Source organism: Leptosomus discolor, unplaced genomic scaffold (genome assembly GCF_034619465.1).
Source record: "Leptosomus discolor isolate bLepDis1 unplaced genomic scaffold, bLepDis1.hap2 HAP2_SCAFFOLD_86, whole genome shotgun sequence".
In the NCBI taxonomy this organism is placed as follows: Eukaryota; Metazoa; Chordata; class Aves; order Leptosomiformes; family Leptosomidae; genus Leptosomus; species Leptosomus discolor.
Genome location: NW_028237836.1, coordinates 50,055 through 64,921, shown reverse-complemented (window position 1 = coordinate 64,921; position 14,867 = coordinate 50,055). Strand labels below are relative to the sequence as shown.

The window sequence follows — 14,867 nt, the reverse complement described above, 5'->3', positions numbered from 1 at the left end:
TTTCTGCAAAGTATATTTGGCTCCAATGACTGCCGAGAATCAGGAGTCTAAAGATCACTCAGGAACCCAAATCTTCTGGTCCATTTGGCCATTAGCACACAGGTGTTCGCTAGGCCAGTCAGGAGGTCACAGCCTTCTGCTCAACCAGAAACAATCTCTGCTTCTGCCTTCAGCGGAGAAGGCAGCTCAGGCAAATCCAACCGCGTCACAGCTGCCCTCGGCGGCACAAGGAACACCCAGAGCGCTCTCTCGCTTCCTCTTCAGCACAGTCACAGTTCGTGTAGGGAGTCGGGACGCTGCGACACTGAACTGAGGATGAACACTGAGCACCTGTAACCCCGAGACACGCGTAGAGCACACACTGCTTTATCAGACAAGAAATACAGAACACATACTCAGTTTCTCTAGGATCTCCTCATCGCTCATTTCGGGTTTCTTTCGCCACCGGTCCGTGTCTCTGTACAAAGCATTTGAGTTTTCAGGCTGGCGAGTGGTGGCTCCTTCAGCTGGTGCTGGTGCAGCCGCAGGTTCAATTACAGAGCGGGTGTAGGTCTGTGACGAGAAAGTATTTTGCGTCAGAAAAGCAGCTTGCAGAGATGCCCCTGAGATCGTGTTTCAAATGCAAACCCTTAGGAAGATGCTGTCTGCCCCATCCAGGGCTCTTAAAATGTTTGGGTTTGCTCTCCCCTTCTCAACCTCAACAGACAAAAGTGAAAGGCTGGCTTTACACAAGTTCATGGTCAGTTTCTTTTTCAATTTTCATTGATTTTCTGAAAAGATGCCTCAAACAATGAATTTACTGTGGTGCAAGGATACAGAAATAGGTCTGTCCAGGGCCCCAGAGCCTTGTGCCTTGATGCTCGTGTGTTTTCTCGGGTAACGACACGACTCTTTAGCTGCTACGCAAGTGTCTGAACAGAAGCAGGAAGCATCTCCCTTTTCTGATCACAACGGTGGAACTGACTTCTCATCAGGATTTCAAGCCGTAGGGAGTGGCCACGAGGAACTGCGTTCCAGTCCTTCAGAGACCTCCCTTCTCTTCACAAGGCAGAGCTGTGCAGGATTCTCCTCACCAAACTGCAGCCATGGAAAAGCTAAGGGGGCAGCCTAAGCTCTTCATTTACCTACTTGTACAGCCTGCGGAGAGCGACGGCTACCTCCAGGGGACACTTTCTCCTAAGGATCCCGCAAGGGGGTGGACTGTGTCTGATGACCGCTCTCTCCGCTGATGCCAGAGAGCCCATACAGGCACTTTGGGCAGAGCTGCTCACGTTGACACCGCTGGCATTAACAGACACAGTGCTGCCTCTTATCTGATACTGATGAACACACGGTCCCTCTCAGAATCACAGGAAACTCATGATTACATGGGAAAGTTCAAGGCACACTTTCCTGGTGTCGGTGACGTGGGTGAAGCACTGGGTCACGGTAGGACTCCAGCCCGTTCATCCGTGGACGGCAAATGCTGTCTGATCCGAAACATGTAGCTCTGAATGACACCCGCTGCAGTGCTGACCAAAGCTGGGACTTACTGGTTTTGTATGTTCAGGCCACGGGGCGATAACAGGGGGAGGTTTGTTTTCCTCTTCTTCATCACCTTCATCCTCTCCTTCAGAAACAGAGGGAGCTGGTGGGGGTTGTGAGGCTGGTTTTGTGCTCTGTGGACAGACAGCCAGCAGCGTGAGTGACAGTCCCCATTCTGGCACTTGGGAGGTTTGATAATCACACCACACTTGAGTCTGCTTTTCCCTGCACTGTGACATCCAACCAGCATTCTCTGAGTCAGTAACTTTTGAAAGCTCCCGTCTGGACTGTCTCACCACTGCCTACGTCTGCTAGAGCAAACTGCCACAGCATCTGCCAATGCACCCGTACCCACGGGAAAAGCCATGGGGAAGGCTTACGGTGCTCTGCTGAACCCCAAACTTCATTTTAAAGGTGTGTTTTAGCAAGATGATGAAAGTGGCATCAATTGAAAATCTGAAGTGTGACTATTCAAAGATGACTTTCATTTTGTTAGACACGCTCTCTGCTGTGTAATCCCAAACCTCAAATTAAGGTGCTTGATACTCGAAAATAAAGGCCAAATCCCCGTTCAGTCATTTGCTATTCAGTCCACTCACATCAACACTACTAAAGCTGGTCAATATTCACGGGGAGGGCATGACTACATCTCTGGGATTGCTATGCAATCCAGTATTCATTAGAGTGGAGGATTATTTCAAACTTTCTTGCAATGGTTCCAGTCACTTACGTATCAATTCTAACCTTATCTATATTCAGCTCCACATCCAGCTGTACTAAGGAGAAATCATAACAAGTAACAGAAATCGACACTAAGTTGTTAAAAATTAAAATGGATTAATTAGACAGTACTGAATACTGTTGTGAATGATATATTCCACCATGCCCAAGAACAGCAAGCGATCTTCTGTCTGCAGAACCAGACTTTCATCTGTCTAAAAGTTCTTGAACAGAAAATTAGAGAACAGCCAGTGACCCCTTTACTGCCGCTGCATAGACACTAAAAGGTATTTTCGTTCAGCCTGCGAGGCTGGCACTCTGTCACCAAAGGCAAAGCTCACAGCCTGCTCCACAGTTCTGAAACGCCATGGAAGGAAGAGGTTCCTTTCACACTCACCGAAGGACGGGCTTCTGGGTATCCATGGGCGCTTTCACCTGCAACGTGCAAGGGAGAATTAACCAGATGCTGTTATAAAACTGCCTGATGGGGGGAACCCCACAAAACAAGTAAATCCAAACAGATAGCATTTCTCTTTCACAACAGCCCGCCAGCAGCAACAGCTATTTTACATAGCAAGCAAGACAGCAGGACAATATACTAGGCTACTCTTTTTCTAGAGTTTCTGGTGTCTATGTTTTGCCCGGTTTTGCCAGCCAATAAAATAAACAGAAATTTGATGAAGAAAATGCAAATTGCTCTTTAACAGTCAATGCTTCTGCTCTGCCCAAGAGCTAAAGCAGCTTCTTTTCGTAGAATGGTTTGGGCTGGAAGGGACCTTAAAGACCATCTCGTTCCAACCCCCTGCTGTGGGCAGGGACACCTTCCCCCAGACCAGGTTGCTCCCAGCCCCATCCAGCCTGGCCTTGAACCCTGCCAGGGAGGGGGCAGCCACAGCTTCTCTGGGCAACCTCTTCCAGTGTCTCACCACCCTCCCAGGAAAGAATTTCTTCCCAAGATCGCATTGAAATCTCCCCTCGTTCAGTTTCAAACCGTTACCTTTCGTCCTATCACGGCACTCCCTGACAAAGAGTCCCTCCCCACCTTGCCTGTAGCCCCCCTTTAAGCACTGGAAGGGCGCGAGAAGGTCTCCCCGGAGCCTTCTCTTCTCCAGGCTGAACAACACCAACTCTCTCAGACTGTCCTCACAGGGCAGGTGCTCCAGCCCCCTCACCACCTTTGTGGCCTCCTCTGCACTATCGGTACCTTAATGGTATTTTTGTTGGAAAATCAACTTGGTTATTAAGGAACAGCAAAAGGACACATCGATACAGAAGCCAGATATCCTGCACCTAGTAAACCCCTCTGCTTACCTGCTAGATCCGTCATCAGCCACACTTTGTCTAGCAAAAAACAGAAGGAATGGGCCAAAGGCAAAAGAACACTGAAGAGCACACCACAGACTTGCTCCTTCACCTTTGCAGCGCTACACTACAAGTCTGCAGATGGGGCCCAACCAAGGGGACAAAAGGGCACTCTCGTCACACCCTCCTGGAAGGAGCGTGCTACAAAGGCTGCTCTGGGCACTGACACCTTCCTTCTCCTCTGGGCCAATGTTCCCGTGACATCATGACAGCAGCCCTGAAAAATGTGCTGTGTCACAAAGCATCCCAAAAAATTCTCTTCCTCTGGAACACGAACACATTGCTCAAAGGATCCCACAATAACTCATAAAACGCACAAAACAAGTATACCCTGTACCCAGTCTGAATTTGACAACAGCTAGAACAGCTTGTGGGTTCTTCTTCTGCTCCAGTTTTGTTACGCTGGAGGTCTGGACCAGCCTGGCCCACTGCTCTGGAGTGCCCTGTAGATGTCAAGTGGAAAGAAGGAGCATTTAGAATACTGAACAGCCGCAGCCTCACACATCTTGACCAAGCTCCCATGCTACCTGTAAGATTACTTTCACAAATTTTGGTTGACACCTTACCATTCAAGTTAGTAGCTTCTACACTAGATGCAATCATTCTCTTCTCTACCAAAATACACAGCTAAAACCAGGATTAACTTTACAATCAAAAGAAAGTTAGGACTGTGATAGGAAAAAAAGGGCATGAAACTCATTTTAAATCAACTCTGCTCTTCATGGCATAATGATTTAAGACTTCACTTGTTTTCCTGGGGATTCAGTGCAGGCACAACCAGACGGTTCTGTATTTGTGGACAACACCGTGTATTTTAGGAGCTTTACACTGGATTTTGAATGCTTAATAACGCAAACCCATCTTGCTGAAATGATCACTGCTGTCTGACTAAAAGCTAAACCCCATCCTGATACAATTCATTTGCAGCATACCAGGGAACCCTGCGGGCTTAAGAATCTGCATTTAAATTCTCAAAATCCTAACACTGAGTTCCGCCACTGCTGCTAAGGATGCCTCTTTTGCGAGCTCCTGTAGCTCTCTAGGTTCTCTCCTGTAAAGATGCAGAAACCAGGGACTGGGAAAACAGGCAGAAAGTGCCAAAGCCTTGGCTGAAGTCTCGGACATCTTACGAGGGAGGGTGGCATTTCAAAATTGATCCAATCGCTGAAAGCCGCAGCTCTGCGTTCAAACTATATGGATGAACAATTGCTTTAAATCTCCAGTGCAATTTCCTGAATTGGAAAGCCTGTCATTTTCCCCATATACCTGCACAGCCAACACCTACCAGCCAATTGCAGGCCTTACTGAATGAAAAACTCCACCTGAAGAACATTTAAACTTAGCCTTGGTGCCACCCCAATCTAGGGTTTGACTGGCTGGGAAGTCAGTCAGTCTGCGTCTGCGTCCATTTCTCACCTCCCTCCTAGTTTAACAACTCTCAAAAGTAACATCGCTTGTGGTCATCCATCTCCTGAGCCTTTTACGATTGACAAATCTCACTTCAGCCCACTTTTAGTGACCCTGATAAAGCGTGAGTGGAACAAAGGCTGAGAGAAGCTGCCTTCCCTCTGATGCATCAAGAACCCATGTTCAACAGAGATTTATTTCTCTGAGAAATGGTCACAATAATGCCAGTTCTGGACAACTCCCAAACACCCAGATAAACACGGCATAAACCCACATGCAAACATCTATCCTGCTGGTGGGTACCTCACATATTGGGCTTCCCTGCAGAACCAGCATTCTCCAAGACTAACTACCACGTGGCTGGATAATACAGCACAGAGCTGTCTGTAGGATCTTCTCTAGTGCCAGTGGTACCTCTGTAACAGCCGAGAGGGGAACTGCCATTCTACCAAATACATTTGTCTTTTCACTCGAAAAATGACCGAAAAAATGTTATAGAATCAGAGAAGCGTTTTGGTCGGAAAAGACCTTTAAGATCATCAGGTCCAACCATTAACCTAACACGACCAAGCCCACCCCTAAACTAGGTCCCTAAGCACCACATCTATACGTCTTTTGAACACCTCCAGGGATGGTGACTCCAACACCTCCCGGGGCAGCCTGGGCCAATGTCTGACCACACTTTCAGTAAAGAAATTTTTCCTAATAGCCAGTCTGCCCTGGCCATTACCTCTTGTCCTGTCATTAGTTACTTGGGAGAAGAGACCAACACCAGCCTCACTACAACTTCCTTGGAGGGAGCTGTCGAGAGCAAATTCCTGTCTTACAGCGCTCACTTGCAGTATGCGAGAGCTATTAACACAAACTCAGGAACTCAGTCACGCTTAAAGCGCTCATGTAGAACACAAAACAGTCACATCCTCTCACATCTTTCAAGCAAGTACTCTGCCCCCCAGGATCCCCCCTCACCTCGGCTGCCCTCCTTACCAGTTTAAGGTGTGTCTGGTCGACATATCCTCACCGTGGTGCTGAGCAGGCTTCTCTATAGATCTGATGTGACGTGACTTCACGCTAACAGTTGTGAGAAACCCAGAGATAGACGAGAGGTTTATACTGTGCCTCTCACAGTGGGACTCTCTATCGGGATCTCCAAAGGCCCGTGTATCACCGTCTATCGATGACAACACGAAAACGAATACACGTGCCATAGTAACACATCAGCAGGAGAGGAAGGAGCAGTTGTTCAGGTCCTGTCTTTGCCTTCCGTATTCCCTCCGTGCAGCGCCAGGGACAGCCACGCTATGCACAGCAAAAAGAGCTGGATGAAGACAACTTTGCGTGTGTCTGACTTCAAAAGCACGTGTCCCCGTCCACCCTTATCAACCAGGATGGAGCTTTGCGAAATCTATTTCCTGGCACATCAGTCTTCTAACATAAAGCACTACTACGCTCATGGACTTTTAATTAACATTTTTCTCTGATGTTTTACTATTATGTCTGCCAACTGCCCAAGTTTACCTAGGGGTCTCATCCAAAGCCTGAACTCGCTATGGACCGGCACCCTCCCAGCCTGGGTCTGTCTTTGCTCACAGACACTAGCTCCACAAGGCCTCTCTTGCTGTGCCTTTCTTCTCCTGCCTTACAGCCTCCTTCAGTTGGAAGATGCTCTGCTCTTCTCTTCAGAATTACAGTCTAGAGTACTTTGGGTGTTTCTAATCCTTTCTCTGCATTGTTGCATTTACCCTCATTAAATAATTAACTGTCACCTTTGGTCTGTACTGCACACCCCTACACAATGTGAAGAGATGAATTATTTTCAGTTAGCATGCAGGAAAGATGGCAGCAATAGATCAAATACAAAGGCAAAGGCTTTTCTCCTTCTTTTATCTCTACGACGATGTTGTTTGATTTTCAGGATAGATGTTGCCAGTTACAAGACATCATCTCCATTCAGCACATATAACTTTTGACTGGAGATAACAAAATTGGCTTCTCCTACCTCAGCATTTCCAAGCAAATGCAGTGAAAGTTAGATTTAAAGGATCATCAAATTCAGTTCAAAGCAACAGCCAAATCTAGAAGCGAAATAAGGCATTACAGGAAACGTTCCATCAAAAGCAGCACTTGTCCATTCTAGGCCTCTCCTGCCAGCGGGCAAGTCTTCCACCAGCTCATTCCCTAAGATTTGCCTCATCTGCTTCACAGACCTCTGCCTACCAGACTGGGGATAGAACATCCGTCATCCAAATGCTGATAAACCATAAATTAAATACAGCACTCAACATCTCCTTGCAACACCCTCACCCCTCCCCAGTCTAAAAACTCGGACACTTCTCTCTGTGCCCTGCAACTCACATCACTTCTGGGTTATGTAAGCTGGCAAAAGGAGACGAAAAGGCATGACTCCCTTGAAGCAATGACTGAGTGGATTCAAGGGGTTTATACTGGGCATTCCTGTTGGATCTTCTCACAAACACCCCTCACAATACACTCCTGCCGCACAGCAGTTAGCCACAAGGGCCACCCACACTACCTCAGCAACTCTTATAGACCAAAGAGAACAAGAAAAGAGTTTTCTGTCTTCCACGGTCTGCAGCATCACCATCATTATTACGTTAAAAGAGCAGTTGTTTGGCAGAAAAACATGACTCAGCTAAGTAGCAGCTTTTCTCCAGAGAGAGAGAAAGGGTTTGACCCCACGCTTGCGCCCTCCTGTTTGCTTGCCTCCTCTTCATCTCATTCTCTTCTTTCCTCCATCCCCTCTCCCTGCCACTGTCACTCACACTGTCCTCCCATCCTCCTTCCTGCTCTGCTCCTCCTGTCCTTCCCCAGCAGCCTTGTCCTTTTCTTTCTCCTCCATTAATCTCAACCCTGCTGGGACACCGGATGGCTGAAGGTCAGACTGCTCCCATCCGCAGCTCAGTCTAGAGCAGCTTCAACAGAACTGAGACTGTTCACCCAGTAATCGTCACATGGATGTACCTCCTCAGCGGAAAGGGGCATCTGAGCTGGGGTGGGCCTGCTGCCCCTGCATTGCTTTAGGCTGAATGCTCTACAGCGCCTTCACGGAGCCACCAGCTCACACACAGCACTAATTGATTCCATAGCATGGCAATTACAGGCGGTTTAATGAAGGAAGAACAAGGCTGGATCAAACAACCAGAAGAACACAAGTCATTTCCTTCTGCTCTCAACTCTCCTCAGGTAAAGCACTCTGCTGAAAGGAAACACAAGTGCTGTCAACTCCACCGAGGCTCCCATCACCACGATTACCAGAACAGCCTCCATAAAGTGTCTTCTCAGGCCCGTACCCAGTGGTTAGTCTAACAGACTGATGCTGGTTTTCTGCAGTGAGTGCTTGCAACTCAAAAAACCCAAAAGCACACCCCCCAACCCCCACCCCAATGTAGCATTCCTTTCATTACTTTACCCAAAATAAGACCTATGGTTGTTCTTCCCTGCAGCAGGCACACATGAAGCAGCTATACAAAAGGCAAATCTCCTGTCACAATGTCGAAGCAGACTGGGTGCTGCAGGCTGTTTGGGGCAAATCAGTGCCCATTTACCATCTACCTCCCCCACAACACCTTGTTCGAGCTTTGTGAACTGCTACAAGTCAACTGATGGAGCCACTTCACAGACTGATTCGGGGCCCCAAAGACTTCAAGATCTTCCTCTGAGGTATCTTTTAGACCTTATTTCAATGACAGTTACAACGGCTCCACTCAATACTTGAGAAGAAAGTCAAAAGTTGAGCTTTAGCATAAAGCCCAGTAGTACGGCCTTGAAAAGAAATCAAAAGGCTTCAGCTGTTTTGAGAAGAACGTATAAAAAATCCTTCCCTTGCTCTCACCAAGGTCTGACATCCATTCTTTGACCAAGTTACTCAGTTTTCCAGGAACAACCAGCCTGTAAAGAAAACTCATCCGTTTGTCCTAAAAAAATGAAGAGGTGAACAAGTTTTACAGCCTTGTTAGACCTGCGATTCAGATCTTCCTCGTCTTCAAATACCCCACATGGCTTCATCGCTTCAACCAGCTTCTGAGTATGACGGCAATCTATATCCTTAGCAGGAGCCAAGCTAATTACACAAGTAATTCCATAGTGCCTCAGGGGCTGCTTCTGCAGCCTACAAGTACTGTGGGAGAAAATAAAATGCTGAAGACTCCACAAAAGCAAAAAAAGAAACTTATTGGGAAACACCCTTCAGCTTACAGGTTTCCAAATCAACTTCTACTCTTTTACCCAGCACTAACAGAAATGAGAAAAAAAATCCTGCTGATGATTTTTAGATAACTTGACCCAATTTAGAAGCCACAACTACCTCTTTTGAAAAACATTTGGGGATAGAAGAAAAGATCCAAGTTGCTACCAACTTAACACAACTGATTTGCATTGCTCTGGACAGCTAGAACTAATCACCAGGAAAGGAAAAGGTTTCAACCCTACTAAGGGCCACACAGCAGAGGTTTTGGACCCATTTCCAGTTCCATACCAGTTTTGACTTAAGGATATTCCCATCAGCTTCCTGATGACACTAAACAAGACAGTTTAACACCGGCTTCTTTTCGTTCAATGTATTTGCTGTGCTGCTGCTGATTCTGGAAGGGCCTTCTAGTGGAAGGAGAAATAACAAAGCAGTCTGTTAAACACAGCTCATGCAGTAAATTCAGTATTACCTTGGGTTTGTTTATGGAAGAGTGGGAGAACATGAACCAATCTGCAGCGAATGTTGCTGGGAGAGCCTCCTGCTCGTAACACGGTGTTCAGTTTTTATAGTCCAGAGGCTCAGCTGTACACACGGCTGTTTTATCTAAAGCAGTCAGCATACAAAGCAGCCCAAGCCAAGCTCTGGTTGTAGAGGGTGTTCAGATCTGGCTCAGCCAGCTCACTGCCCCGTTAGGCAGAGCACGACACCAGGCACCTGGTTTGGAGCCCCCCAGGTTACTGCCCTGGAACTCCAGCTACAGCAAGGCATCATTTTCACCTCCCACCCTCCACTTGTCCTGCGTGTTGAGGCTCATTTGCAGTCAGAAGCAGCACAGGACCGACAGGGCAGGGCAACATTCAGTTAAAGGCAGCATTAGCTTTTTTTTTTTTTTTTTTTTTTTTTTTTTTTTTTTTACATATAAACCCCTTGCTTTAGAAAGGGAAAAATGGAGAAAACCCCCGACTTTTCACTACCAGCTGAAACCAGCAGAGAGAGAGGAGTGGGACAGGAGGCAAGAACTGTACTTAACAGATGAAGGATCCCTACAGAAACACTAGCAGCAACAGGGGGAGACCCATCAGAAGGTCTATTCAACTCCTCCTGCTTGTCAGAGTCCATACCCAGACCCTAAGGCTAAAGGCATTAATGAGGCCATTACTCAAAGCAAGTATTTTCCCCCTTCACATGTGGACAAGTGCAGAGATCAGCTGGGTCAGTCAAGAGATGCTTTTGAGGTACCTGACCCACTTCAGCTGCAGTGGGATTAGGAAATGCTCAAAGGACAGCTTCGACACTGGGGTTGAAAAAGGACACCTGATTACAGCTCCTCATTTCTAGTCGTTGCCCTGACTCTCCCATGCAGGGAAGATGGATGTCTCTCTCTCTCTCGGAGCAGCTTTATCCAACTACAGACATAGCTCTTAGTCATCTGGTGGGTTTTCTTCCCCCCTCCTCTCTATGAGCTCCTTTGTCACACTTTCTTCTATGTGCTTTCCAAAAAGCTGGGGCGGGGGGGGTATTAGCACTGTAAGTCCTGTTGTCCCCCAAATCAGGGTTCTTTTACTCAGTCTGCAAAGAGCTGAAAAACACAGTCAGGATATTTGTTTAATTCCAGTCCTGCACAGAAAAGTGTGCTAGGTGGTACCTCCACAAAGCTAGCACCCCTTTGGGGAAAGAAGCTGGGTCTTAAGATACAAAACAACAACAAAGGAACTGCAGTGAAGTAAATGATGTCCCTCCTAACTTGACCTAGGAAATCAGACATTTACCATTCTCTTATCTTCAAACTCCTGTTGTCTTTGTTTGAGATCAGTTTGGTGCCACCAAGGTCTGACACCCCTATGAAGACAGGCTGAGAGAGTTGGGGTTGTTCAGCCTGGAGAAGAGAAGGCTCCAGGAGGACCTGGTAGCAACCTTGCAATACCTGAAAGGGGCCTCTAAGAAGGCAGGGAAGAACAATTCGCAAGGGTTTGTAGCAATAGGACGAGAGGTAGTGGTTTTGAGCTAGAAAAGGCTAGATTTCGGTTGGACATTAGGAAAAAGTTCTTTAATATGAGGGTGCTGGGTCACTGGAAGAGGTTGCCAGAGAGGTACTGGAAGCCCCATCCCTGGAGCCATTCAAGGTCAGGCCTGATGGGGCTCTGAGCAACCTGACCTCGTTAGAGATGTCCCTGCTTGTTGTAGGGGGTTTGGACTAGATGGCCTTTAGAGGTCGCTTCCAACCCAATACATTCTACAATTCGATGAAGGAGAGAGAGGAGGACAGGGGCAGGGAGTGGGACATGCAGGCAGAGAGAGAAAAAGCAGCTCAGGCAAGAAGCCAGACAGACTGTGAACAACAAGGAGGAATGCAGATCGGGACAAAGAGGCAGTGAACAAAAAAACAGCCATGCGCTGCAGGACAGAGACAGAGGAAGGAAAAAAGAGGGGCAGGGAGCAAGACAGAGGGAGAGCAAGAAAAACCAAAGGGGCAGGTAGAATAGCAGAACAAGAGAGGGGCTTGGAAAGCAGAGAGGGACGAAGAGGGAGCAGGGTATGAGAACAGACAGAAGAAAGGTACAGGGAAGCAAAAGAGTGACGCCAGTGATGGAAGGTGGGAGGGCACAGGCACAGGGAGGCACCTGGAGCAGAAGAGGGGTGACACGGCCCCAAGTGTGGACGGAGGGTCGCAATCGCGACAAATTTATCTACACAACTGCAGATAAGCCGGCACGTCTTTATTGCAGCGCTGGGAAGCACGGGGACAGCTCCACCCGACGGGCTTCAAAGTTACATCAAAAATTCAACATCTTACACCCTTTTTCTGCAAAGTCATGATCTTTAACAGATTTTAACATAAGCATGCATGTTATGCCCGCTATTAATTTTGACATTTACAATGATTGGTCCGCCCTATTCTATAACTTTCTTAATAGTCCTTTCCTAATCTAGTCATTCGTTATCTTACTGATCAAAATCTCTGATATACAAATTAGGATGGGGAGGATGGGAGAGTCTTCACAGCAACATTCCTTTGTTTCAATGGTTTCATCACATAAGATAAGAGAACTAGCTGAGAACGTACAATTTCACCCCTTGTACCTGCCTCCCTCCCTCCTCATTCTGTGTTCTGTACAGTTTCCCAATCCACAGCACCTTCAGCTTTGGCCATCTTCCTAAGGCCTGCATCTGCTGTCTCTTAGCATAAGTGAGGTTTTGTCTACTCCTTACCATAATGTAAATTAATTGAATCAGGAAAGAATTAACTATAAGATGTTAGTTGTTCATTCAAAACAATTAATTATCAATGAAATCAAAATTCAGATCTGATTATAACACAAGGGCCCAGGACTCACTGCAGCTCCCGCTCTTGGTGCTGCTGGGAGGATTTTACTGTTGAGACACTTCTGTCTCTGCCTCTCTCAGCTCTTACAATATGAGGCTTCCTACATACACAGCCTCACTGCGCACACACACACACACACACACTACATGGCTGTACCGTGCTTTGGTTACGCACACAGACCCCGCGGTGCATGTTGGTGACCAGCTCTGCTCAGGACTACTCACAGCGACCCTTCCTCACGCCGAGAGGCCGGCTGTCTCTTGTCTGCAGCTGGGGGCAGCTCGCAGCCGGATCCCCTTCGTGTCCTTCTCCGGCTGCTTTTCCTTTTGCCCATCTCCTCAGCTTCAGCCTGAGCTGGATGCAGCTGACGACATTCCCAGGGCAGGAACAGACAACCGAGCCCCTGGCACGGCCTCTGGCAGAGGGAAAGAACCCTGACTGTCACAGCCGGCCCCAGGCCGGAGCCCCTCCTGCTGCAGCCGCTCCTGCAGACCCCGCTCCTTCCCCGCACTGCTGCTGAAGGCCCCTGGGTTAACAGAGCCCTGGGCCTGCCCGAGGCCCCGCTCTCCGCTGCCAGGACAGGCCGTGGGGCAGCCTGGGGCTGCGGGACTGGCCTCAGGGGAGGGGCTGGGGACGGGGCAGCTGCAGGGGGGGAGCAGGGCTGAGGGGGCTCAGGGGGGCTCTGGGAAACGGGATGCCCAGTGCCTGTGCTGGGGGGTCTGTCTCCTTCTCCTTCCCCTGCCCAGCCCTCAGGTCACCCCCGGGGATGCCCCAGCCGGCCCGGCTCCGGCTTGGAGCTCCCACCCACCACCCCCGGGCAGCCAGCAGGCAGAAGACACCCCGTCACCCACCCAAGGGCCTCACTCACCTCAGGGGCAGCCCCAGCCCTCACCTCAGACGGGCCACGCAGCATCCCGGCAGAGCCATCCCAGGAGCACCCGTGCCCCCCGCCCGCGGCTCGGCCCTACCAATGACGTCCAGGTACTGCCGCACCACGCTCTTGGGGTCAGGGCCCAGGAAGACGTAGAAGTCCAGGATCCCGCCCGTCGTGCGCCAGGTCAGGGCCGGGCTGGGCTGCAGGAGCGCATCTGGCGAAGCACGAGCGCCGGAGGAACAAGCTGAGGATGGGGACGTGGGCCAAGCCCATGCCCAGCACCTCCGTGGAACTCACCCATCGCGTTGCTGTTCAGCAGAAAGACGCCGTGAGCCGAACCGCTGTCCTCCATCACCAGGTAGAAAGGGTGGGAGCCGTAGAGGTTGACCTGGGGCTGGAGTAGAGCACAGCGCAGTGTGGGTGAGGCTCCGTTGGAGGCCCCAGCACAGCACCCACCCCCCCACCTGCCTGCCACTGGCCAGAAGCACCGTCACGGCTCGGGGTGCAAAGCCAGGGCTTGCAGCCCCAGACACTGCCTGAGTCAGCAGAGCTCTGCCCCAAACAAGAGCCCTGGACCGTGTCAGGGAAAGCGGCTTCTGAGCAGCACAGAGCCCCAGGGGGGACAAAGCCTGACTTGGGGACAACGGTCCCACGGGCTTGCCCAGGGCTGAGGCCAGGTCCCAGAGCTCCACAGCCACCGATGCCTTTCCCCAGCCCCAAACAAGATGTCAGAGGTTGCAGGGCCACCCCCACAGGCGCAGATGAGCCACCTCCCTCTCCCTCAGCCCCGCTCCGTACCACAGGCGCCATATCCCGATTCCAGAGGGTGACCCTGGTCCACGTCGTGTCGAGGACCAGCAGCGTCTGGTGCTCCCCCAGCCCAGAAATGAAATGGGAGGGCAAAGAGGTGGAGATCTGCAGGAACTGGTCTGCGAAGAAGAGGGGCGCGACGGTGGTGTTCGGCCTGTTGGAGAGAAAGGGAGACTCCGGCAAACAGCCCCAGCGGTGCCCAGCAGACCGGTTTCGACTGATCTCTGGGACTCCTGCTTCCCTTCCCAGGCACCGAACCGCAGAGGGGCTCAAAGCAAAGCCCCTGCAGCCGCTGACCGCCACCCCGCTGCTGTCACCGCCATCCCCTGCCGCATCCCTGCTCCGTCCCACGCACCGCTGGGGTTGGGGCCAGGACCCGCTTCCAGACCGAATCCCTTCGGGAAGGCTCGGGGCAGGACGGGCACTTACAGGACCTGCCCGTCGCGCTGCCGGCAGACGACGAGGCCGAAGGGATCCTGGTTGATCTGCAGCCCGTAGAGCGGGGAGGCGGCTCGGCCGCTCGCCCGCGGCGTGGCCAGGGGCACCTCGTACCGCTGCCGGGCCGGGTCCCGCAGCTGCGGGGACAGAAGGGAGGGGGGGGGTGTCAGCGGGGGGGTCCGGAGCACCGGGGCACC

General features: G+C 50.2%; 1 protein-coding gene across 1 annotated transcript in view; it reads right to left on the bottom strand.

Annotated features, from left to right (window-relative positions):
* The window catches only part of LOC147412689 (serine/threonine-protein kinase PAK 3-like), a 245,863-nt gene extending 231,308 nt beyond the window's left edge, over positions 1–14,555 (bottom strand). Inside the window, exons 1-11 of the mRNA XM_086481113.1 lie at positions 14,530–14,555; positions 14,221–14,386; positions 13,720–13,816; positions 13,517–13,636; positions 6,001–6,184; positions 4,591–4,657; positions 3,944–4,049; positions 3,556–3,585; positions 2,642–2,679; positions 1,533–1,658; positions 396–552 (exon numbers count right to left, since the gene is read on the bottom strand). Coding sequence (XP_086337239.1) covers positions 396–552; positions 1,533–1,658; positions 2,642–2,679; positions 3,556–3,585; positions 3,944–4,049; positions 4,591–4,657; positions 6,001–6,184; positions 13,517–13,636; positions 13,720–13,816; positions 14,221–14,386; positions 14,530–14,555 — 1,117 coding nt within the window. The remainder of the gene's footprint in view (positions 1–395; positions 553–1,532; positions 1,659–2,641; positions 2,680–3,555; positions 3,586–3,943; positions 4,050–4,590; positions 4,658–6,000; positions 6,185–13,516; positions 13,637–13,719; positions 13,817–14,220; positions 14,387–14,529) is intronic.
* Positions 14,556–14,867: the final 312 nt, after the last annotated feature.